The sequence below is a fragment of the Ailuropoda melanoleuca genome, chromosome 10, assembly GCF_002007445.2.
Source record: "Ailuropoda melanoleuca isolate Jingjing chromosome 10, ASM200744v2, whole genome shotgun sequence".
Taxonomy (NCBI): domain Eukaryota; kingdom Metazoa; phylum Chordata; class Mammalia; order Carnivora; family Ursidae; genus Ailuropoda; species Ailuropoda melanoleuca.
The window spans coordinates 34,563,652-34,588,842 of NC_048227.1; the positions used below are offsets into that span (position 1 = coordinate 34,563,652).

The 25,191-nt window shown below is 48.9% G+C and overlaps 1 protein-coding gene and 1 long non-coding RNA gene across 3 annotated transcripts in view; one reads left to right on the forward strand and one right to left on the reverse strand.

The window, feature by feature from the left end:
* Positions 1-23,705, reverse strand: part of LOC117804177 — a 26,731-nt gene extending 3,026 nt beyond the window's left edge. Inside the window, exons 1-3 of one of the 2 annotated variants that reach the window (XR_004628503.1) lie at positions 23,154-23,705; positions 22,869-22,952; positions 21,209-22,407 (exon numbers count right to left, since the gene is read on the reverse strand). This is a non-coding gene — a long non-coding RNA (uncharacterized LOC117804177). Of the gene's footprint in view, positions 1-21,208; positions 22,408-22,868 lie in introns of those variants that run through there. The other variant, XR_004628504.1, reaches the window with a different exon arrangement.
* On the forward strand, positions 6,018-21,062 carry C10H16orf89 (chromosome 10 C16orf89 homolog). The gene is given in 8 exon segments (XM_011231506.3): positions 6,018-6,243; positions 10,187-10,336; positions 12,274-12,424; positions 13,517-13,634; positions 15,336-15,471; positions 16,142-16,246; positions 17,338-17,424; positions 19,755-21,062. Coding segments are annotated over 8 exon segments (1,122 nt in total). The 5' UTR covers positions 6,018-6,032; the 3' UTR covers positions 19,919-21,062.
* Positions 23,706-25,191: the final 1,486 nt, after the last annotated feature.

Below are 25,191 nucleotides of genomic sequence, written 5' to 3' on the forward strand. Positions count from 1 at the left end.
GGGGGGGGCTGGGCAGTTGAGGAGGCGGGGGGGGGGAGTGACTGCTAATGGGGACGGGTTTCTTTTGGGGGGAACGAAAATGTTTCAGAATCAGACAATGGTGGTGGCTGAGCAACCTTGTGAATCTAGTTTGAAAGACACTGCTGAATTGTACATTTAAAAGGGCGAATTTTATGGTATGTGAATTATATCTCAGTAAAGCTGTCATTTTTAAATGTTCAGGAAAAAATGTATAAAAAGGTTAGCTGGGGTGGGGGAGGGAGGGACAAGAATGAAATTAAATGGTTGACCTACAGCATGCCCATAAGGAGCGTCAAGGTGCACATTTTGGTGGTGGTATTTTTATTATTTTTTTTTTTACAGATCTGTAATCTGTTAACTGAAGCCCTTGGGGCCAGATGTTTCTACATTCAGAATGTTTTGGATTTTAAGAAAGGCAATATGGCGCATGTACACGTTAACCATCCAGCAAGGTTCAGGGCAGCACCCAGTAAACCAACATTAAAATTTCTTTTTTTTTTTAAAGATTTTATTTATTTATTTGACAGAGAGACAGCCAGCGAGAGGGAACACAAGCAGGGGGAGTGGGAGAGGAAGAAGGAGGCTCCCAGTGGAGGAGCCTGATGTGGGGCTCGATCCCAGGACCCTGGGATCACACCCTGAGCCGAAGGCAGATGCTTAACGACTGAGCCACCCAGGTGCCCCCAACATTAAAATTTCTGCAGGGGTGCACTTTTGGGTGGCTCAGTTGGTTGAGCATCTAACTCTTGGTTTTGGCTCAGGTTGTGATCTCAGGGTCATGGGATCGAGCCCCCGCTTGGGGCCTCAGTGGGGAGTCTGCTTCTCTCTCTCTCTCTCTCTCTCCTCCTTTCCCTCTCCCTCCACCCCTCCCCCCGCTTGAGCTCGCTCTCTAAAATAAATGCATAAATGTTTTTTAAAAATTTCTGCAGGGAAACAGATATGCTTTCACAATGAATGAGCCAAAGAAGGGCTCTAAGTCTTCACTGTCCAATACAGCAGCCACATGTAATTTTTGGGCTCTTGAAATGAGGCTAGCCTGTTTTGAAATGTGCCTCAAGTGTAAAACGCCAGATTTCAAGGACTTCCTTTGAGAAAACTGATGTTAAAAAAGAAGTTACAAAGTTAATCATTTCATATTGATTACAAGTTGAAATGATGTTTTGGATCCATTGGTTCAAATAAAATAGATCATTAAAATTCATTTCGCCTGGGGCGCCTGTCTGGCTCAGTTGGTGAAGCATCTGACTCGTGATTTCAACTCAGGTCTTGACCTCAGAGTTGTGAGTTTGGGCCCACTGTTGGGCCCCACGCTGGGTGTGGAGCCTACTTTAAAAAAAAAAATTAATTTCTCTTGCTTTTCTTTACTTTTTAAAATGTGGCTACTTGGGGCGCCTGGGTGGCACAGCAGTTAAGCGTCTGCCTTCGGCTCAGGGCGTGATCCCGGCGTTATGGGATCGAGCCCCGCATCAGGCTCCTCTGCTGTGAGCCTGCTTCTTCCTCTCCCACTNAATTGTCTTTCTCTGTTTGACTTATTTCACTTAGCATAATCTCCTTCAGTCCATCCATGTTGCTGCAAATGTTGGGTAATCATTCTTTCTGATTAGTCCAGTCCCTTAAGCGTGGACTCTTGATGCCCGGTGAGGTCAGGAGGTGGAGCCTGGAATGGGGCTCAGTGCTCAGCAGGGAGTCTGCTTGAGATGCTCTCTCTCCCTCTCCCTCTGCCTGTCTCCCTACTTGTGTGCTTGGTCTCTTTATCTCTCTCTCTCTCTCTAATACATAAATCTTAAAAATACAAAAAACTACCCTTTGCTGTTAGAAGTCAAGAGAGTGACCTGCCTTGGACGATGGGGTGTGAGTGGGAGGGGGCCAATGTGGAGCTGGTGGAATAGGGCTGGTCGTGTTGTCTTTCTGGATCTGGGTGCTGATGAGGTGGGTGTGGGCCTTTTGAGAAAATTCGTTAAACAGAAGACTTGTTCATTTTTCAGGATGTATGTTGTACTTGAATAAAACGTTTATAAAGAGAAAGGAGAAAGGGCAAAGAAGGAAGTAAAAAACACAATGATTTCAAGTATATGTGGTTAAGAAGGAAAATTTGTCCCACTAACCTTCTCATTTTACCTCCTAAACTAGTCGCACTTAAGAGTTTAGTGTGTGTGCGTGTGATAGCCCTTTAACTTTGAAAGGAGTCCTCTTGCTGAGAAACATTGAGAGCATCTTGGTGAAGCCACCCTCACTGCCCTCAAGCTGCTTCACTCACTCATGCACTGGACAAAGAAACAAAACAGCACCTCCTCTTTTGATAAGAGCCTAGACAGGGCAGCCCCTTGCAGATGTGCTTCCGGTGTCCCTAGAGCCCAGCTCAAGACTTGGCACGTGTCTCATTTGCTTCTCACAATAGCCTTGTGAGTCCTTTTTTTACCAATAAGGACATTGAAGATCACACCATTAGTGAGTATGTGACAGAGGCAGGCTTGAAAATTTAGCTAAAGAGGGTAAGGAAAGATGAGTAAATATGGACAGATGGGAGGGATAGCCAGACAGACACCGAGGGCAGCCTCCTTAGTCCCTCAGTTGCAGGTGCGGGGGCTGGGAGGCTGGGAGGCTGGAGTACACACCCTGCCCACTCTGTCCGCCCTCTTGTGGGATGCGGCTGGGATCTGGAGACCTCAGCCTTGTGGGTTTCATGATCTTGAGCAAGTTGCTCTCCGTCAGTTGGCTTTTCTGACCTGTAATTAAAAGAGGGGACTTCCCATCTCAGACAGCCCCTCCTGCTCTGATGATCTGAGAGGCTAAGGACCAGGTGCCATGGTTATGACAAACCAAGAGTAAATGCCATAGTCTAGAAGATGAAACCCTGGTTGGCAAAGGAGTTGGGATTGTTTCTCTAGGGAGAAAGGAGCAAGATGCATCACCACCCAGGGATGTGTCAGAGCTCAGCCAGCCCTGCTTGTCCTGCCTGCCCACTTGACATACATTACATATGAAAGTCAGTCCTTTGAGAGGTCAGGAGGGTATTGTTACCCCTTCCAGAGACCGGAGGTTGAACCCTAGCAGGATCACCTGATGGTTAAGATATGGACTCAGAGTTGGAATTCCTACACCACCTCATACTAGCTGTGAGACACTAGGTCACAATAAGTCACTTACCCTGTCCCCTAGAGCCTCAGATTTTAAGTTATAAAAGGGGATAAGAATAGGACCCACTTGGGCGCCTGGATGGCTCAGTCAGATTAAGCGTCTGCCTTCGGCTCTGGTCATGATCTCAGGGTCCTGGGATCGAGTCCCACGTTGGGCTCTCTGCTCAGTGGGGAGTCGGCTTCTTCCTGCCACTCTCCCTCTGTGTTCACTCTCTTGGTTTTTCTCAGGTAAATAAATAAAATCTTAAAAAAAAAAAAAATAGGACCCACTTCAGAGGCTGTTGTAAGGATTAACTGAAGTGACGATAGTGACAAGCTTCACCTGGAACATTTCATTCTCAATGGCACACCCAAGGGGGTAAAAAATGGTTGTTGGGGGGGAAAGAAACTTAGCTCTATGTAAAAGGCACAGATATAGATACAGTACACAAATATATGGTATAACTGCAATATTAAAATGACACACAAAAACATATGCATGGGGAAGGAACCCTCATAATCACTGATAGGAAAGTAAAATGGTGCAGCCCATGCGGAAAATATTTTGGTGGTTCCTCAAGAAGTTAAACATAGAGTCACCATAGAATCCAGCAACTGCGTCCTAGGTATATGCCCAAGAAAACTGAAGACAGGTTTTGAAACAAAAACTTGTAAACAGATGTTTATTATATAGCATTATTCACAATAGCAGAAAGGTAGAAATAACTCATGTCCATCAGCTGATGAATGGATAGGATATAATGTGATCTAGCCACACAATGGGATGTTGTTCAGCCTTTAAAAGGGACGAAGTCCTGATTCATGCTACAACATAGACAAACCTGGAAAACGTTATGCTGAATGAAGGCAGTCAGACACAAAAGGTCACGTACGGATTGATTCCCCATTTCTGTGAAATGTCCAAAATGGGCAAGTCCCTAGAAACTGAAAGTAGATTCATGGTTGCGGGGGGTGGGGGAGGGAGGGACAAGAATGAAATTAAATGGTTGACCTACAGCATGCCCATAAGGAGCGTCAAGGTGCACATTTTGGTGGTGGTATTTTTATTATTTTTTTTTTTACAGATCTGTAATCTGTTAACTGAAGCCCTTGGGGCCAGATGTTTCTACATTCAGAATGTTTTGGATTTTAAGAAAGGCAATATGGCGCATGTACACGTTAACCATCCAGCAAGGTTCAGGGCAGCACCCAGTAAACCAACATTAAAATTTCTTTTTTTTTTTAAAGATTTTATTTATTTATTTGACAGAGAGACAGCCAGCGAGAGGGAACACAAGCAGGGGGAGTGGGAGAGGAAGAAGGAGGCTCCCAGTGGAGGAGCCTGATGTGGGGCTCGATCCCAGGACCCTGGGATCACACCCTGAGCCGAAGGCAGATGCTTAACGACTGAGCCACCCAGGTGCCCCCAACATTAAAATTTCTGCAGGGGTGCACTTTTGGGTGGCTCAGTTGGTTGAGCATCTAACTCTTGGTTTTGGCTCAGGTTGTGATCTCAGGGTCATGGGATCGAGCCCCCGCTTGGGGCCTCAGTGGGGAGTCTGCTTCTCTCTCTCTCTCTCTCTCTCCTCCTTTCCCTCTCCCTCCACCCCTCCCCCCGCTTGAGCTCGCTCTCTAAAATAAATGCATAAATGTTTTTTAAAAATTTCTGCAGGGAAACAGATATGCTTTCACAATGAATGAGCCAAAGAAGGGCTCTAAGTCTTCACTGTCCAATACAGCAGCCACATGTAATTTTTGGGCTCTTGAAATGAGGCTAGCCTGTTTTGAAATGTGCCTCAAGTGTAAAACGCCAGATTTCAAGGACTTCCTTTGAGAAAACTGATGTTAAAAAAGAAGTTACAAAGTTAATCATTTCATATTGATTACAAGTTGAAATGATGTTTTGGATCCATTGGTTCAAATAAAATAGATCATTAAAATTCATTTCGCCTGGGGCGCCTGTCTGGCTCAGTTGGTGAAGCATCTGACTCGTGATTTCAACTCAGGTCTTGACCTCAGAGTTGTGAGTTTGGGCCCACTGTTGGGCCCCACGCTGGGTGTGGAGCCTACTTTAAAAAAAAAAATTAATTTCTCTTGCTTTTCTTTACTTTTTAAAATGTGGCTACTTGGGGCGCCTGGGTGGCACAGCAGTTAAGCGTCTGCCTTCGGCTCAGGGCGTGATCCCGGCGTTATGGGATCGAGCCCCGCATCAGGCTCCTCTGCTGTGAGCCTGCTTCTTCCTCTCCCACTCCCCTGCTTGTGTTCCCTCTCTCGCTGGCTGTCTCTATCTCTGTCGAATAAATAAATAAAAAATCTTTAAAAAAAAAAATAAAATAAAATAAAATGTGGCTACTAGAAAATTTTTAAGTGGCCATGTGGCTTGTCTTTGCAGCTCATATTCTATTTCTACTGGGCAGGCGCTGCCCTCAGGAATCTTCTGTCAGTTCTGGTAGATGTGCCTTCAAACAAGCTTATTCCAAACTTAATTAAAAAAAAAAAAAAAGCAAAACCCTTTACATTTCCGTGCTTTTAGATTTCTGGAGTATAATTGCAATTAGTAGATCCAAGATATAGCCCGTGGGCCTGGAGAATCAGGAATGAGAAGGAAAGGGTGGGAGGTTGCAGCCAGCTGGCTCCACTCCAGGGCTGGCCTGACTGCTGTGCCCCGCCCCCCCCCCCNCCCCCCCCCCCCCCCCCGGCCGGCAGGCGGACCCCTCCAGCCGCCCTTCCCATGGCCCTCTGCCCAGGCCACCGCAGGCTGCTGGGTCAGCCCTGCCCAGCAATTGTCTCCAGCTCTGCAGAGGAGGGGCAAGGAGGAAGGGACAGGAGGAGGGTATGTGGGGGCGGGCTGCCCGGGGCTGAAACACTCGACCAGCCTCAGACAGAGGCCCAGCCATGTCCAGCCCAGGGCTCCTGCTCCTGCTCTTGCTGCTGGCAACACCACCACCTCTGCAGCCTTCCTCGCTGGCACCACCGGACACCCCAGAGGGCAAGGCCACCATCATGGGCCTCATCCTCTCGGCGCTGGAGAGAGCCACCTCCTTCCTGAAGAAGAGGCTGCCTGAAATCAACCTGGACGGTGTGGTGGGGTTCCGGGTGCTGGAAGGTGGGTGCACTCGCATTCCACTGGACTGGCCAGTTCTCAGCCAGTCCCCTCCCTGCTCTACTGGAAAGCTTGCTCCTTTTGGGTGTCTTGGGGCCCTGCTATACTCAATTATTTTAGAAGCAAAAAGGATTCAGAAACCACATGGGAAAAGATTTGGAAATTATTATTTTCCTGGGAGGAAGTGATTCATTTGACACTGCTGGTCCCGATCTGTCATGAACAAGATGGGCAGAGGGTGTGTGCCCTTTCAAGGGGCATTGATGGGAGGGTGGCTATGGACAAAACCAGGAACCCTCAAGATCGGGCTCCAACTCCACTCCCCCCACTTCCAACCAAAACCACCTGATGGCTCCAAGAAAAGAGCCAAGTGTTTGTTCAGCTTTCAGGGATATAAGATCCTCTAGAAGGAGCTGGCAATAGACCAAGGCAAACACGGAACCACCCAACACACACTTTAGGTGGCAGGGAGCCCCTCTCCAAAGGCCACCTTGACCATAGTGACAAAGGGCTGACTTGGTATCAGCCTGGGGCTCTGGCTGGCCCCCCTTTCCCATCACCCACTCTGGGTGGCCAGTGCAGCTTGCCACCCACTGCCCACCTAGACTCCAGGTCCTAGCAGGGGGAGGGGCTCTGGGATAGGTCTGCTTCCATGACTGGCCTCCCTGTGTCCTCCCCACACTCCTGAGCCCCCAGGCGGCATCTTGGAGACCCCCAAGATCCAAGATCCACTCAGGCTAGGACCAGGGTCTCCATTTAACCCCGGCCCTCTCCTATAATGTCTCTAGAAATGAGTAATAGTAGTTAACACAGGCCATTAGGCACAGGACACTTTCAGAGGCCCATGAAAATGTTTTGATTATTTTGATGTTTTGATTTCTCTCTTTTTAAAATTTTATTTTTATTTATTTGAGAGAGAGAGACCATGAGCAAGGGGAGAGTGGCAGAGGGAGAGGGAGAAGCAGACTCCCCACTGAGTGGGGAGCCCAAGCGGGGATCAATCCCAGGACCCTGGGATTATGACCTGAGCAGACATTTAACTAACTGAGCCACCCAGGCTCCCGGTTTTGATTTCTGTTAAAGTCAGAAGGAATAAAAATGAACTTTAAAGTCAAAGAGAATGCTCTAATATATAATATCAACATATCCATCTTTATACTAAACCAGTCGTAGGACATACTCTTTAATCCATTTTTTTAAGAAAGGAAGGGGCCCACAATGCCACAGCATGTGGCCTGGCAACTGTGCCTTTTGATGTTACCTGGGTACCGGCTGCGTGTAATCCCTGAGCAGCCCAGAGGGGGAAGTGCTCTGTTTAGCTCTCTCTGCAGGTGGGGCTCTGAGGCACAGAGAGGTTCAGTAACCTCCCTTGGCCTCACAGCTGACAGGCAGGGGTCTAGTATTGAAATCCACCTGCTCTAACAGCCCTTGAGGGCAGGGTGGGCATTGCATTGACTTTCCTGACCACCCTAGATGTCAGCCACAGCACTGGGCTCCATCCATGCAGCAGCTGAATAAACAAGGCCTGGAACAAGGCAACAGGCTTTTGTCAGCAGCCATCCCACGGACCTGTTGTTTCCTTATGGAGAGAAAAGGGAAAGGCAGGTGGTTCCCTTGGCTGTGTGGTTTCTGGGGTCTGTGAGATAATAAAAGATAAGGTTCACTAAGTACCTGCTAAGCACTGGCACAATGTAAACACTAACGTGGGGTATTTTGCCAACTTCCCCCACAATCCTTGAAGTAAGTTCATTATGATGATCCCCTTTTTACCAATGGAGGGACAGGCTTTAGAGAATGTCTGAGGTCACACAGCAAGCGAGGCGGTGGGCTTAGAACCCTGCTTTGTCTGACTCAGCACCCATTGCCTGAATCACTAAGGGTCAAGGTGGCTGGGAAGGAGGGAAGCGGTGGCCCAAGCCGACACCACACAACAGCCTTAGACCAGGGCCACCCCCTCCTTTCCTCTCCACAGCTCTGCCCTATCCCTTGGCGATAGCCTACTGATGCATAACAACTTATCCCTGAATTTAGCTGCATAAAACAACAAAATAGTTACCATCTCACTGTTTGTTTGTCAGGAATCTGGGAACAGGTGGGCTGGGTGGTTCTGGCTCAGGGTCTCACATGGGGTTGGAGTCAAGATGTCGGCCAGGACTGTGATCATCTGAAGGCTTGACTGGGGCCAGGGGAGCCCGTTCATTCCCAGACCTGGCAAGTTAGTGCTGGCAAATGCCTGGAGGCCTCAGCTACTCACCATGTGACCTCGCCATATGGCTACTTGTGTGCCCTTGAAACATGGCAGCCAGCTTCCCCCAGAGCAAGTGGCCTCAGAGAGAGCAAGGTAGAAGTCTCAACGTCTTTTACAACCAAGTTTTGGAGGTCACACACCATCATTTCCCCAATTTCTTATTGGTTTCGAGGGTCAGCCCCATACAATGCAGGAGGGGCTTGAAAGGGTGTGAAAACCAGCTGGCTGCCACAGCACTCGCTGTGAGGGTCCTATCTTTATTCTCAACCTCCCCGGACAGATAAAAGAGGTTCACATTCTGGGGCGTCCAGTCACAACAAGATACCTGCTGATCTCCCAGATCCTTTCTGCGTGGGGTAGACAAGTGGACATTGACCCTAAGAGACAAAGGGTCCCTCCAGCTGCCTCTGCCAGCCAGGAGGATGATCCAGAAGGTGGCAGCAGCAGCCACACAGGCAGGGAGAAATAGCACCATGAGGCCAGCTTGGGTGCACCTCACTGCTAACTTGGCTACCCCTTCTGTGTGCCTGCACAGTACTCTCCATCTGCTGTGAAGCCAGGCAGTCTGGAACAAGGCTTCAGAAGCAGACAGCCTAGGTTCAAGTGCAGGGAGAGAGCGAACCCTGAAGAAGACCACTACAGAGCCCATCGCCCCAACAAGACTTGCTTAGCACCCTCTTAAACCTCATCTGCCCTCCCCATCAAAGTTCTCTACCTGAAGCAAAAAACAACTCTCACCCTCTCAGCCCTGTGCTGAGGCTTTCTTTCACATCTGCTCTCTTGACCGCTTCTTATCTCCCCACCATCACCATTTTCTCCCAACCCTGCAGAGCTACTGCTAGTCCAAAATGCACCTGTGTGAAAATTAGAAAAAGATGTCTTCTTCCTCAAGTCACTTGCCTGCCATCTGCTGGAAAATTGTCTTAATACATATAGAAACCCATGATAGGGGGCACCTGCATGGCTCAGTCAGTTAAGCGTCTGCTTTCAGCTCAGGTCATGATCCCAGGGTCAAGGGATCAAGTCCCACATCAGGCTCCTTGCTCAGTGGGGAGCCTGCTTCTCCTTCACCCTCTGCCCTTCCCCCTGCTCGTGCTCTCTCTCTCTCTGTCTCAAATAAATAAATAAAATCTTAAAAAAAAAAAAACCGTGATAGGAGTAGATGCTGCCCTTGTGCAGTGTACAACCTGCTCAACTGTACATAGCAGCTCTCTACCCAGCATCTGAATCCCTTCCTCATTCCTGTACAGCAAACCTTAGATCTCCCTGATTAATACTTACAGCTAAACTTTATTAAGTGCTTACTTTACACTGTGGACAATGCTAAGTCCTTTCTATGCATTAGTTCATTTAATCCTTACAGCCCCCAACTCCAAGAAATAAGGACCATCATTACCCCCATTTTATAGATGAAGAAAGTAAAATGGAAAGAAATTAAACATCTTTCTCTGGTCACCCACAAGAAAGTATTAGAGTCAGGATCTGAACTCAGGCCCACTTCCAGAAATCAAACTCTTAGCTGCCAACTTCCAGCAAACTGACCCCACCCCTGTCACCAAGCTGAGCCCCACAAGGCCTAATTTCCAATAAGCTCAGCCAATTCTTTCCTCTAGGGAACTGGAGGAGGCAGTTAGGATAATTTTTCCTGTCCAAATGGTTTGTCAAGTGATGGAATGAATGAAGTCTTTTCCTTTGCAGTGCAGCTAAAAGGTGTTCAGGAAAAGTGGGCCCGGGACCCCCAGCTGCAACGGCTGAGCCTGCGCGTGGGGAAGCTGGCAGAAAAGCTGGCACCTCTCCTTCACAGATCCATCTTCTATCTCAGGCTGAGTGACCCCAAGTACTTAAGAGGTAACAGCAGGGTGTAGAATCCCATTTCTTCAGGAACATAGCATCTGGGGGCACTCCTCCTGGGGGCATGCCAGGTGAGATTTGGTGAGGGAGGGTCTGGGACAATCTGTAAACAACTGAGTCCCGTGGGCCAAGCACACCACAGGCTGACTCTGGGGAGTGTTTGGTCATCCTTGACCAGGTTGAGATGACCTCTCCCACCCACACAGGGAGTGGTGGAGTGAAGGGGGCGGTGGTCTGGGAGTAGGGAACGTGCCTCCCCTTGTTCAGCTTACCGCAGGCTTGAGAGCCTTCATCCTAGACCAGAGGGGAGGGTCTGGTCTGTCCCAGAGAGTGGGCTATCTCAAAAGTAATTCAGCCCTTTGTGCACCAAATATTAGCATCCTGCCAATATCTCTCTGACCCACCCTGTAAGCCTGGTGTGAATCATTCCTGTAGGTGTTAGAGGGAGACGACTTATAAAAGCAGCCCCTCATGCCTGCCCAGCCTCCTAGACTCCCAGCTCCCAGTCAGGTGTGTGGGAGTGAATGGGGAGATGGTTAGCCAGTACACCCTTCGTTCTCAGACAACAGCCTGGCTACACCTAACTGCACCCCAACCCTCCCTACCTCTGATCTCCAGGTCCCCCATCTTCTCCCAGGCCTGGCCCTTAAGACCATCCCAACCTGTGTCACCCTAAAGAAGTCCCTTAGTATCTGGTTTTGGGTTTTTTGGGTTTTTTTTAAGATTTTATTTATTTATTTATTTATTTATTTATTTATTTATTTATTTGAGAGAGGCAGAGAGCACAGCTCTGGGGAGGGGCAAAGGGAGAGGGAGAAGCAGACTCCCCACCAAGCAGGGAGCCCGATGACAGGTTCCATCCCAGGACCCTGAGATCATGACCCGAGCTGAAGGCAGACGTTTCACCAACTGAGACACCCAGGTACCCTGCTTGGCATCTGTTTTGTAAGAGCTCCACTTTCTAACCAAACCGAAGGAGTCAACTAACTCTTTTTGCATATCTCATGCTTTCATGGGTTGCAGTGGATTTGGTCAAAGCCTATCCCAACACTATTTCTATTGATTTATTTTTTTTAAGGTTTCATTTATTTATTTGAGAGAGAGAGAGAGAGAGCATGAGCAGAGAGAGGGAAAAGCAGACTCCCTGCTGGGCAGGAAGCCCAATGGGAGGCTGGATTTCAGGACCATGACCTGAGCCAAGGCAGACACCCAACCAACTGAGCCACCCAGGCACCCCAATTCCTATTGATTTATTTTTTTTTTAAAGATTTTATTTATTTATTTGACAGAGATAGAGACAGCCAGCGAGAGAGGGAACACAAGCAGGGGGAGTGGGAGAGGAAGAANAGAGAGGGAAAAGCAGACTCCCTGCTGGGCAGGAAGCCCAATGGGAGGCTGGATTTCAGGACCATGACCTGAGCCGAAGGCAGACGCTTAACCGCTGTGCCACCCAGGCGCCCCATCAATTCCTATTGATTTAAAACAAATTCTTGGGGCGCCTGGGTGGCTCAGTTGTTAAGCGTCTGCCTTCGGCTCAGGTCATGATCCCAGCACCCTGGGATCAAGCCCTGCATCAGGCTCCCTGCTCTTTGGGAGCCTGCTTCTTCCTCTCCCACTCCCCCTGCTTGTGTTCCCTCTCTAGCTGGCTGTCTCTCTCTCTCTCTATCAAATAAATAAATAAAATCTTTAAAAAAAAAAAAAAAACGAGAAAATAAACTCTTTTTATAAGAGGAGCTTCCTCTTCTATGTGTTTCAAACATAATGTGCAACCCGCAGGCAAGGCTCAGAGCCCTGAGCAGGCTTGTGTATGGTCAGGACTACCCGGGGAAGGGACACCCAGTTCCTGGGCTTGGGCTGCAGGAGCCTGGGTTCAGTTAGGCAAGGCATGGCCCACTGCTCCTGGATGTTTTCCCCTCACCCCACCTCTCTGCCAGAATTCCAGCCGACCATCCAGCCTGGGTTCTGGAAGCTTCCACATGCCTGGACCAGCACAGATGCCTCCATGGTCTACCCCACGTTTGAGCCATAGGACTCCTTCTCAGAGGAACGCAGTGACTCGTGTCTCGTGCAGCTGCTGGGAACAGGGTGGGCCCCCTGCACTTGCCCCCCTTCCCAAAAACCCAAAACCACTTGCTTTCTGTTGTCCTCGTGTCCCACTCACTCTCCAAATCCCCAAGGATCTGTGTGAAACCAGGCACAGCCACCCCCCTCCCAGCCACCCTGACACCAAACTCTCGCACCTCCATTGCACCTAAGCTGCCCCCACCTCCACTGGAGACTTCCAGCTGGGTCCAGACATCCACCCCGCTTCCTGCAGTCCCCCCCCCACACACCCCATTGGTCTCTCATACCAGAGGGATCCTTTCAAAAACCACATCTGAGCATTCCGCCCCTGTGTGAAGCTTCCTGTTGTTCTCAGAACAAAGCCCCAGCTCCTGCTGTCCTTCCGGGTCTCCAGGCCCCTCTAGTCCAGCCCCTGGGGCTCTTGTCAGACTCTCAAAAGGACCTACTCTGTCCCACTTCTAAACCTTTGCCTGTGCCGGGCTGCCATTTGTGGGCCTCCTCCAATGCTGCCCCACCCCACCCCCCTGCTGAAGTAACTCTGCTTACACTTCAGGGCCACCTCCAGCATCCTTCCTCCAGAACCTTCCCTGACCCCACTGCACAAGGCTGACCTCCCATCATAGGCTGGCTCTCCTAGCACCACTGGTAGCCATAAGTACAATTTACATTTGTCTAGGGTTCTGCCACGCTCACTGGGCTGTAGGTCTCTGCAAGCAGGAGTAGAGCCTAGTTAAGCTCACCATTTCATCTTCCTGTGCAGTGGGCTTGCAGCAAGCCCTGAATCAGCTCTAGGTTCAGAGAACTGCTGTGTAGGGCAGTGCTGGGAAAGACTGTACTTGGGGTTCCCACAGAGCAATAGCATGTCTCAGCCTCCTGGAGCTTGCCCAACCCAGGATAACTCCAGGGTCACCTCCCCCATGCTGGGGTACTGATTTAACAAATCAAGACATAGTACACCCGTGTTCTATCCAGCAACCCCTTGTGCACAGCTGGGTGCCTAGAACTTACTGGGGTTCTAATAACTAGTGGGGGAAGGGGGACCAGGGAAGGCTCCATGTCCTCAGGCTTCCTTTAGGGCACCCTTCTCTCGGACCCAAACACCTTCTTCCCCAGGACAGACAACAGTCAGCCCTGCAGGCTCTCGGACTCCTGCAGGACCCTCATGACCAAGCCTGGCTGCTCCGGCTACTGCCTGTCCCACCAGCTGCTCTTCTTCCTCTCGGCCAGAATGGTAAGTGCCCCTCATGGGCCAGCCACAGACACAGAGGAGAGAGAAAGATACAAAGGGGCTTGTGGCAGTGTGGTTTTTATGCTACACACCAGGAAAATAAGCGGGTTTTTGGACTTGCGCTTTGGACATCAGGAGGGAGAAGTAAGAGTAGCCTGCCATCTGTCTTCTATCACATTGAACCAAACTAGGGAGGATTTGGGATTCTAGTTGGACAGAGAGCTTTGTGTCCTGAACTGGATCGTAGGCATCAGGAAAACAGAGAGAAAGAGTAAAAGAGAAGCAGCAGAAAGAACTCAGGCTGGTGGGGGACTGGGTTTCTAGAACTCAGTAAACAATAACAAATAGAAAAGGATTTAGAACATTTGGTCCGTAGCAGCTTCCAGAAAACCAAACCAAGACAAACCAGCCCCACCCCCACCTCTGCAGCACCCAATGCTCTTCCAAGCCAAGAGCTCAAACTTCGATAAATAACGATAATAATTTTTTTTAAGATTTTATTTATTTATTTATTTTAAAGATTTTATTTATTTATTTTACAGAGATAGAGACAGCCAGTGAGAGAGGGAACACAAGCAGGGGGAGTGGGAGAGGAAGAAGCAGGCTCATAGCGGAGGAGCCTGATGTGGGGCTCGATCCCATAACGCCGGGATCACGCNACCCCCACCTCTGCAGCACCCAATGCTCTTCCAAGCCAAGAGCTCAAACTTCGATAAATAACGATAATAATTTTTTTTAAGATTTTATTTATTTATTTATTTGACAGAGATAGAGACAGCCAGCGAGAGAGGGAACACAAGTAGGGGGAGTGGGAGAGGAAGAAGCAGGCTCGTAGCGGAGGAGCCTGGATGTGGGACTCGATCCCATAATGCCGGGATCACGCCCTGAGCCGAAGGCAGACGCTTAACCGCTGTGCCACCCAGGCACCCCACGATAATAATTTTTGAACACATATATTTCCTCATGGATAAAGATAAGGCTCATTATCTCTGTTGAAAGATGTTCATCCATGTGCAGAAATTCTTAGCTGAGAAGGTACTTAATGTTTTGCTTAGGGTTTTAAAAAAAAAATTTTTTTTATTTATTTGCAAGCTGTCACTTTCTAGTGTTTCTATAAATACAATAAAAATCAAATTACAAGGAAAATTATTTTGATTATTAGATTTGACAGGTAGAAAGCTACTCTGACACAGTGTTACAGAAATTGCCACATCCCCTTCTCATCTCCTGTCCTGTCCCTGAGACCAATCCATGGCCCACACTTCTGAACAGCACTGAAGCTAGCCAGCTGGGTTAGCCTGGAATCTGAATGCGACAGCAGCTAATGGCTAAGTCGCTATAGTGTGAGGCCTGTGTCAGGCACTTCCTAGCTATGATACCACCCATCCAAGTGAGCACCTCTGGTGCAGCTCCCAGACACATCGCCCTTTCCCTGTAGCTGAGACCCTCGAGGCTCAGAAAGGTTAACTTAGCTGGCTAAGGTCACACAGCTCCTGAGTGGGACTTAAACTCAGCTCTTTCTGATCCTCCCCAGTGACAGAGCCCCCAGCAGTCCAGGGGTGTAGATGGGGAAGAAATTCTGGGAAAAGGGAAAAGACCTGCCCCAAAGGCAACCACCTGCCAGACCATCTCAGAACTACAAGTCTTTCCCTGTGGCAGCGTGCCGGTCTGTCACCCATCCTCCCGGCTGTTTCTTCCCCTCAGAAGGGATGCACAGGCGGACTGTTCCGCCAGAGCCAACACTACATGAACCTCTTTTGTGCCAACATGATGGACCTGAACCAGAGAGCTGAGGCCATCGGATACGCTTACCCCACCCGGGACATCTTCATGGAAAACAGTGAGCCCTGGCATTACTCTCTAGGGACAAAGCAGAGGGGTGTGCCTAATGCAGGGTGCATGTACACACACACACACACACACACACACACACACACACACACGCACAGTAGGGCTGCCAGATTTAGCAAATAAAAATACAGGGCGCCCAAGTAAATTTGAACTTCAGATAAACGGAATATGTTTTTAGTATAAGTATATCCTAAACACCCCCTGGGATATACTTATGCTTTAAAATTTGCATTTGTGTTTTTTGGAAACTCATATTTAACTGGGCATCCTATATTTTCTCTGCCATGATGTGACTGCTTCCTGCCCCCAAAGACTGACCCAGCGATGGAGCTCTGAACTGACCAACTAGCTCACTGGCAAACAGACTTTGAAGCCTCTGAGATGAGACAGGAAAGGGGTCTCTGAGTGGCTGCTCCTTGGCATGAGTGTCTAGATCCCTCTACTGACCCTAACTCTTCAGTGACTCCCATGAAGGCCCTAAATGGGAGGCAGGACCTAGCCTGGGAGCTGCCTTCTTCCAGACACTGCCCTGAGCACCCATCTCCTGGTGCTGCCTCACCCTAGTGGGAGGAGGCTGGTGGCACTGTGCAGCCTTGGGCAGTGGAAGCAGGTGGGCCTGGGCGGCAGGCCTGTAGAAGGTCCTCTGTCTTTGCTTCCAGTTATGTTTTGTGGAATCAGTGGCTTCTTGGACTTCTACAAGCTCCAGTGGCTGGAGGCCATTCTCAACTGGCAGAAGCCACAGGAAGGATGCTTCGGGAGGCCAGGTGAGCTGCACTTCCACCCTGGCTGTGAGCGGGAGGCTGGTGGGGGGCTGGGTTTCTAGGCCAAGTGAAGAAAGGTGATACAGTGGTCCTAGTGGCTCAGACAGAGATTTGCCACACGTATATACATGCAAACACACATGTGAACACACACACATGGAAATAGACTTGGACCTTTGGGAGCCAAAACTTTGCAGGATGGGAGACAGTCTTGTTGGAAGGTGTTGGCCCCCTGCACCTGCATGAACAAATCCATTGCTTCAGTGAGTGTTCCCTGAGCACCTGCTCTGTGCCAGAACACTGTTCTAGACTCTGGGGAATACTGGGGCCCTGAAGAAAAGAGGCAGAAACCACCTAAATTAACCAATAAGTGAGCTAATTGCAAGTTCAGATAAGAGCTGTGGAAGAGACCACAGGATGAGAAAAGAATATGGAAGAAGGTTCTTTGGGTGGGAATATTCAGGGGAGATGGCTGAAGCGAGTGACATAGAAGCAGAGGCGGAGAGGACACAGCCCCTGTCCAGCTGTGTGATACTGGGCAGCTGGTCCTCTTCGCAGTAAGTCACTTCACCTTACTGAGCCTTGACTTCCTCATCTGTAAATAAATGAGTATAATAATCTCCTCCCTGAGCTGTGACGAGTAGATGTAATATGTGGGAAACCACCTGTCCTGTGCAGGGTACAGACGAGGCTCCCAGTAAATGCTGAAGCTGGGATGCTCAAGGAGGCAAAGCTTTTGAAGTAAGAGAGTCTGTTTTTAAAATAAAGGAGTTGATAAAATGAAGATTCTCAGGCCCCCAGACCTACAGAGATGCAGCAGGTAGAAGGTGGGCCTGTGGAATTCGCATTTTTAAGAAGCTCCTCCTGCTGTTCTGATGTGGGTGTTTGGGGGACCACAACTGGAGAAACATCAGCAGATGATAAATTTAAGCAGTGTGTAAGGATCTGCAGACAGGTGCTCGAGGAACCTTCTGGAAGAACCTCCGGATTCAAGAGAAGACCTGAGTTGCTTCAGGTGTTGTGAGAGGAGGAGGTTTGGTGAGTAATGTGTGAAAATCCATCTCGAGAAGGTCACCTTTCAACTCTCCTCCCAGCTGCTGAAGATGAAGAATTATCGAAAGCCATTCAACGCCAACAGCATGTTTTGAGAAGAGTGAAGAGGCGAGAAAAACAATTTACAGGTAATGAAAATACCCGGGGGGGGCCTTCCAGTTGTGAAACCAAGACATCCCAGAAAGGCTGCACACAGACTGACCTCAGTGGAAATGTGCCTTGCCATCCCTTTCAGGGCTGGGTCAGGGAGGTGGAGGGCAGGGTAGGAAGTGGGAGTCCAGAGGTCTTGTCTCCAGTGAAAGGAACATAAAAGAAATTTCAGCGTGTTACCAAAAATCACAGAGATCACCCCTTCTCCATCAAGGTCAAGTCAGGCAAACAGAACCAGCACTAGGAACTTGAGGCAGAGGGAATTTAATGTAGGGAACTCTTCTCAGAGGTGTTGCAAGAGATGAACTCAGAAAAGTGAGACAACCAAGAGATTAACCGATGCAGGAAGCCACTCCCCTCCCTGGAGGCAGAACCGGAGGGACTGTGGAGCAAGGTGGGGTTAGCAGAGCCTGCAGGGGCTGGACATGAAGGAGGCAAAAATGGGGAGAAATACCCTGTCTTCTGCCCTCCTTCAGCCTGTGTCTGCCATTGCTCAAACCTAATCAGGTGATGGGCAAGGCATCCTGGGAAATGTAGTTCGGAAGGGTCAGTGCACTGTGGTTTGGAGCAAAAAAGAGCAGGAGGGAATCTTCAAGCCAAAAGGCAAGTGGCCACTGCAATCCCCATGGCCACATGTCCGGATGTCCCCAGCTTACACCTGTTGTCCTGGAGCCGTTATGAATAATGCCCACTTTCACTCCCAAAGTGTCCTGATTGAGAAGATAAATTATGTGGTCAGTTCACCAGTGCAGAGAAACTGAGAATCAGATATAGTTATATTGAGAAGGGAAGAAATGCAAGATTTAATATGGGAAGGAGAGAGGGAGTAAGAAGGAAGAGAAGACCTGATTCGTCTTTTTTTTATTAGTACAAAATAAATAACTGCAAAACAGAAGCCGGAAAGCTCCCAGAGTAGACGCCCAGCATATGTTGGTGAATGATCCCAGTAACTAAGCGTCTGCCCATGAGCCCCACTGTAGCCTCGTCATCTGCCTGCAGGTAGACAAGAGAAGGGAGTGGAAGCACAAATCCAAAGGCTAGGCTGGGGAGGGGAGAGAAGTTCTCAGGAGACTTCCAGAGGCCCTGGGCTAGACCTGCCTGACACGGGGGGCTGTGGCTACCCATGGCCAGCCGGTCGGGGGTCTGCTGTGCACACACTGGAGAGCTGGCTGCTCCCTAGAGGTAGACATCTGGACCCTAGGACAGACCTGAGGGCTGGAGAGGGAGCTGCAAAAAGACCTGAGGTGCTTCCTGGGCCTCTGCAGATTGATGACAGTCTAGGAAACTGCCCAGGAGGGAGTGGTGCTTTCTTTCCTTCTGGCGCGCACCCCCTGCACACCTGCAGAGCAGGGGGCAGCCAGCATGGAGATTTAGAGCACAGGATTTGAAATCATGCTGTCAGAGTTCGACTCTGCTGCTGCTTCTTCCTCACTGTGGGGGTCACTCAACCTCTCTGAGCCTCAGTTTCTTTATCTGTAAGATAGGGACCTAACAGTGCCTCCTTTATAGAGATGTTGGGGATTAGTATCAGATCACTGTGCAAAGCACTCCCCACGGTATTTGACACAGGATAGTGTGAGCTGCTAGGGTTGCTAATTGGGCTCTTTAAAACCTGCATTCTCCCTCCCTCTAAAGGCCCTAGCTGGGGTCCTTCCCTCCTCCAAGACTGTGAGGGGAGAGGAAAGTCCTGGCTCCCTCCCACCTGCTCAGAAACAGAAGGTGGGTGGCCCAGTTTGAGTTTAGGGAACTAAGTAACATCCAAGCGGTTCCTGTCAGGCAGGTACCCAGGGTCGCCTGGGATGGGCAAGACGAATGCAGCAATGAGGGAGGCTATCAAGGTCAAGAAATGAGCTGTGGAGTCCCCAGGGCTGGGGAGCTCAGCTCTGCTACCTGAGCCTCAGTTTCCCTATCTGCAAAAACGGGCACTAGGCTGCTGTTCTAGAAGGTCTCACACAGGGCCTGAGAGCAAGGGGAGGTGGGAAGGAGCTGGACAAGGGTGTGGTCTCAGGTCAGATCCCAGGGGAGGGGAGCTCTAGAGTGGAAATCGCACCTGAGTCACCCTCCTGAGACGGGAGGCTGGGCATTTGTGTCCTGTATTAGTAAGTCATTGGGAGGAGACATAACCTGTCCCATGAGGAGGCTCCAACTGGCTGAGGTCATTTCTCTGGAGAAGGGAGCCATTCGTGGCCAGCACTGCTGGATGGGTTCCTGGCCCAGGATCTGGCTGGCCCGGGAAGTAACTGAAAAGCACTCACTACGGAACTGTGGCCACCACACAGTGTTCACAGGGCGGACTCTCTCTCTGCAGACGGCTGTTCCTCCCACAACACAGCCATGGCTGTGGCAGCCCTCGGGGGCTTCCTCTACGTCTTGGCGGAATACCCCCCAGCAAATGGAGAGCTGTGGCCGTCCACACTGACGCCACCCGCAGTTGCTGAGACACATGTTTCCACACCTGCCACTGGAAGATGAAACAGAAGCCGGACGCCCTTAGTCAGTCCTTCCTCCCTTAAATCCTGGGTGCCCGGGCCATACCGACAAGGAGGCGGCAGAATAAAGACTAGCAAAGCAACCCAGCTTCATCCCCTCAGGGAGCAGGGCCAGGGAAGGTGATGTAGGGGTGGATCCAGGCGTGGGATCCAGGCATGGAAGCAGATGAATAAATTTAGAGTGCAGTTGAGTCGTGTTTCTCAGCCGTGGGGACAACTTCTAGGGCTCTGTTTCAAGTCACGACACAAATTCCAAGGAGACCCATAACTTGAGTCTTAAAGGCGGTTTGTTCAGATGCCCAACTGTTGCGCCCTTCCCGGTGGGAGAAATAAGGGTCTCTGAATGTAACAGTTCAAGTCCGAGTTCAAGTTCAAGACCGAACTTGAGACGTGGTCACAAAAGATCAGCTCATAAAATGTTTATATCCGTGCGAGGAACTCTACAGTCCCATGTCGCGTCCTTTCATGGCCACATCATTTTACAGAAAGGCAGTGTGGCATCATGGTTAATGGTGTGGCTCTGTGCCCAGGCTCCCTGAGTCCGAATCCCAGCTGTCCTGCTAATTAGCTCTGTGTCCCCGGGCAAGATCATTTAGCGTCTCTGCGACTCTGTTTCCTCATCAGTACGATTGGGACAATTACAGCAACTGCCTCAGGATTACTTGCAGTGCTGTGACCATCATCTTTGTGGGGTACTGAGAACCATTCCTATAACATAGTAAGTGCCAGGTGAGTGGCACTTATCCCCCCACAGGAGGGATGATGTCACATTACCTGGGAGTTTGTCCTGAAGCAGTGGGCATGGAGAGCTGACTTGTCAACTTTTCTCTTATGCCCAGCTTGTAACAACTTCCTCCCTCGTGTTCTGCTTCAGTGTGAGTATATCTGAACATGTCAATGAGAGTTCTTTTTTGTTTTGTTTTGTTTTTAATTAATTTATGGGTCCAGGCACTGTCTGTGGTGCAGATTTCAGGCTATGGACAGATGCATGTCAAAAGGAGACTGGGGTAGAAAACTCAGCTAAAAACCCAGTCCTTTGGACTGGAAGTTTCTTTAAGTCCATCATCTTGCTTTGCTTCGAAGTGAAAAATAGATCATCCTTAGGTGACAATTGAGTTGTATTTGACAATCTGAATTCAAACTCTGAGCTCCTTCTGTGCTCAGCTGAATAATCTGGTGGGGGCAGCGGTTCTTCTAAATCTTTCTCTGGGGAGTTAGTCTCCTCTGTCTGATCCTCTTTGCTGGTGCCCCTGAATGCGTTCCTGAAAGTGCTCTTCAGTTGTCAGGCACACAGAAATGGTCCTGGATCTCACTGACAAGTTTGACTTGCTTTTGAGTTGCTAGTTTTCTTGAGGAACCAAGGGCCAGAATTTAATACCTACTTGGCACTCCATATGCTTCAAGGATTTCTTCCACACTGCGTCACAAACCGAAGTTTACCAAGACAGTCACGCAGACTAGAGAGGGGTGGGTGGCACATAACCGGATTAGGGGGGATTATGCCTCACCCCCTGTCCTTCCTGCATTTGGGATGGATTAGTCACTGGAGCCTGACATTGATACATTTTTAGAAGGTTTAAGTGACCAAACTGGGGGCGGGGGTGGGGAGGGCAATGCCTCTAGCAGAAATCTGGGTTTATAAGCCACTTTCAGGAAAAGCGAATCCTAATACCAACTGGGACATGGGAAGAAAAATTTGCATGATGAACCCACTTGAATTGTCACACCTTTGGGTTACGATTGCTGTAGGGCACTGAGAAGAGGTAAAAACACCAATGGATGTGTCTCTTCACCACTCCCCCACCCCAGACCTCAGCCTCTCACTGAAGATGAATTCCATGAGCATTTAATATGATGTGGAGGTGGGCCTTCACTTCCTGTATTCTAAACACCGAGCACTGGCTCCCTACCCTCCTAGAGGAGTTTCTCAATGTGTGGCCTGTGGCTGCCGACATCAGTACCAGCTTGGGGAATCTTGTTACACATGCAGATTCTCAGACGCCTGGGTGGCTCAGTCAGTTAAGCATTTGCCTTCTGCTCAGGTCACAATCCCAGAGTGCTGCCTTGGGCTCCCTGCCCAGCAGGGAGTCTGCTTCTCCCTCTGACCCTCCTCACTCTCGTGCTTTCTCTCTCTCTCTCTCTCAAATAAATAAATAAATAAATACAATCTTTAAACAAATAAACAAACAAACATGCAGATTCTCCAGCCCTGCCCCTAGAGATTCTCATTTAGCCCTCAGGAGGGGGGGCCTGGGGACATGCCTCCCTGGCAAGCTCCCAAGGGATGCTGATGCTCACCAAGGCTGAGAAGTGTGGGGTCCCCAAGGCCTGGACCTGTATGACATCCGGTGGTAGATAAAGGGAACTTCTACAGTTGACATTGGGCAGTGGCCTTGGTCCTGTACATCCAGGGGTCTAAGTAATGTCCCGCCAGCACATGCTCCTCTTCCCTGCAAGATTCTTTTGGCTGGTCTGGAAATTAAGTTGACATGAGACAGATTATCAGGAGAAAAACAAACAAAAAGTTTAATAACATGCATACTGCCTATCTATGTGAGAGAGATCAGGAAAACTGAGTAACTCACCGCAATGGCCTAAGCCTTCACCCTAAATACCATCTCCAGCTAAAGAGGAGAGAAGATGTTGGGGGTGGGGAGTCAGTTAAGGGAGGTTACTGGGGAAAGCACAGTAAACAAGAGTAGATTTAAGTCCGTGCTGTCTCTACTGATAACAGTTTCTAGGGATTTAGAGTCATCCGTCCCCCTCTTTCTGGTAATGAGATGAAAACACACTTACAAAAAGGTAAATTCTGTTTTCAGAGCTTTCCTTGTGTCTGCAGTTTCTTAAAAATAACCAGCTTATCAGTATGCCAAAAAGGCATATCTTGGGGTGGCAAAATTTGCTCCCACGCCATTGTCAGTGCTCACACTCACCCCACTGTGATCTTAGGTGCTCCAGCAATGTTCCTGTCAAAAGTGTGTTCCTGATAGGCCCCTCGCTGAAGATAAAAATGTCCACTGTAAAACAGTATTTCCGTTAAATGAATCGTTGTGTAGTATTTCCCTTTAAGATGTAAATACGTACAGGAAAAGTTGTAAGCTCAAACTTCAGAACCAGGTGCCTCATCTGCTAACAGCTGTGTGACCCTGGGTCAGTAGCTTGCCCTCTCTGTGCCTCCATTTCCTTTTCTGTATAAAGGGTAGCACAATAACACCCACCTTCTAGGATTCCTGAGATAAAATGGTGCAGGGTAAGCAGCTCACATAGTGTCTGAGGCTTAAATGAGCTCAGTGGGTGTTAGCTGTTGAGTTTCTCAGAAAACCCATCATCCACACCACTTCCGCCTCTGAGGTTTTATCAGTCACCTATTATTTATGAGCAAAGGATGTCATTCCCAGGCAAATACCCCATCCATTCCTTCAGTAAATAGCGGTTGAGAACCTACAGTGTGCTAAGCTGTGCTCTGGGCATGCGAGATGCAGCTGAGAACAAACAAGAACCCCGTTCCCATCATTTAAGAAATATCCATGAAGTGCCTAATGTGTGCCAAGGACTGTGCAAAGTGCCAGGGTAAAGTAATGAAAAGCAGACATGGTCTCTGTCCTCAGAGATGACAGTCAAGGTGGGAGAGACATTAAGAAAAGGGGGGGCCACCTGGGTGGCTTGGTCGTTTAAGAAACAGCTTTAATCAGGGAGTAGCTGACTGGCTCAGTCAGTGGAGCATGTAACTCTTATCTTGGGGTTGTGAGTTTAAGCCCCATATTGGGTGTAGAGATTACTTAAAAATAAAATAAATTTTGAAAAATAAACAGTTATAATCATGCAGATCGCACTTGTGATGGGCAAGACTGGGTGCACTGCCTGGACATGGTATTCTTTCCCTTAACCCATAATCTGACAGTGATGTCATTTTGGAAGTTGGTGAGGTCCAGAGTCATTGGCCAAGAAAGAATTCTTGAGACATCTTTGGTGCAAAAAAGTGGTTTTAGGGGCGCCTGGGTGGCGCAGTCATTAAGCGTCTGCCTTAGGCTCAGGGCGTAATCCCGACGTTATGGTTATGGGATCTAGCCCCACATCAGGCTCCTCCGCTATGAGCCTGCTTCTTCCTCTCCCACTCCCCCTGCCTGTGTTCCCTCTCTCGCTGGCTGTCTATCTCTGTCAAATAAATAAATAAAAATTTTTTTTAAAAAGGTGGTTTTATTAAAGGATGGGGACAGGACCCGTGGACAGAAAGCACTGCTGCACTGGGGCTGTGGGGAATGGCTGATTATATATATTTGGGAGTTGGGGGAGGTAAGGACAGGAGGAGGTATCCAAAAGCACTTTCATATGCTAAAGAAGATTACAGGACACTGGAGGCCTGGATATTGTTAAGGTTGTTTTTCCTTCCAGTAAGGCGTTAACATGAAGACAGCTGGGGGCTTCCTGGAGAAATGTTATACTCTGCCTGCCTCAGGTCCCTGTCAATGGGCTGCAGCCATCTCCAGGGTCTATGGTGCCCTCTGCCTGTAAGGCTCTGGCCCCTGAGCTCCCACAGCTACCCCTTCTCCTATCCCTCATCTCAGCCTAAATGGGCTTAGAGAGGCCTTCCCTGCCACTCCTGTTCTTTCTCCGTCCTGCTTCTTCCCACCACACTTGAGTTGTTTGGTGTCTGTCTCCACAAGGGCAAGACTGGTCTGTTGGTTTCATCAGCATCTAGCACATAGGAGGAGCTCAATCTGTTCAATCTACAAATGACTGTGGAACCCAGATGAGGAAGCTGAGAGAAGACAAAGGTACTAACGAAGGGTGAATGTGAGCAGAGGAGAAAGCCCTGAGTTAGTAAGCTGGCATGGCTAGAACTGTGGGTTTGGGCTTAGAAAGATAAACTAAAAATTTTTTTTAATTAAAAATTTTAACTAAGAGTTTGAGCAAAAATCAATTCGAACAGGGCAGTACCAAATTGAAGTGGATATGAGCCAGGGGAAAGACTTCTAATAAGAAAGTGAGAAAGCAAAGAAAGGAAATTGATTGCCTATAGCTTGATGCCTAGTTGAGTGTTAGTTAAAGCTGTTTGCAACTGGTCATCCTTAGGTTTTGATTTCATAACCTTGAGGCATTTATAGGCTTAGATTTTGGTTTGCTTCTTCTTCTTTTTTTTTTAATTATTTAAATTCAACTTAGTTAACATATACTGTGTTAATTTCAGGGGTAGAATTTAGTGATTCATCATTTGCATATAATACCCAGTGCTCATTACATCAAGTGCCCTCCTTA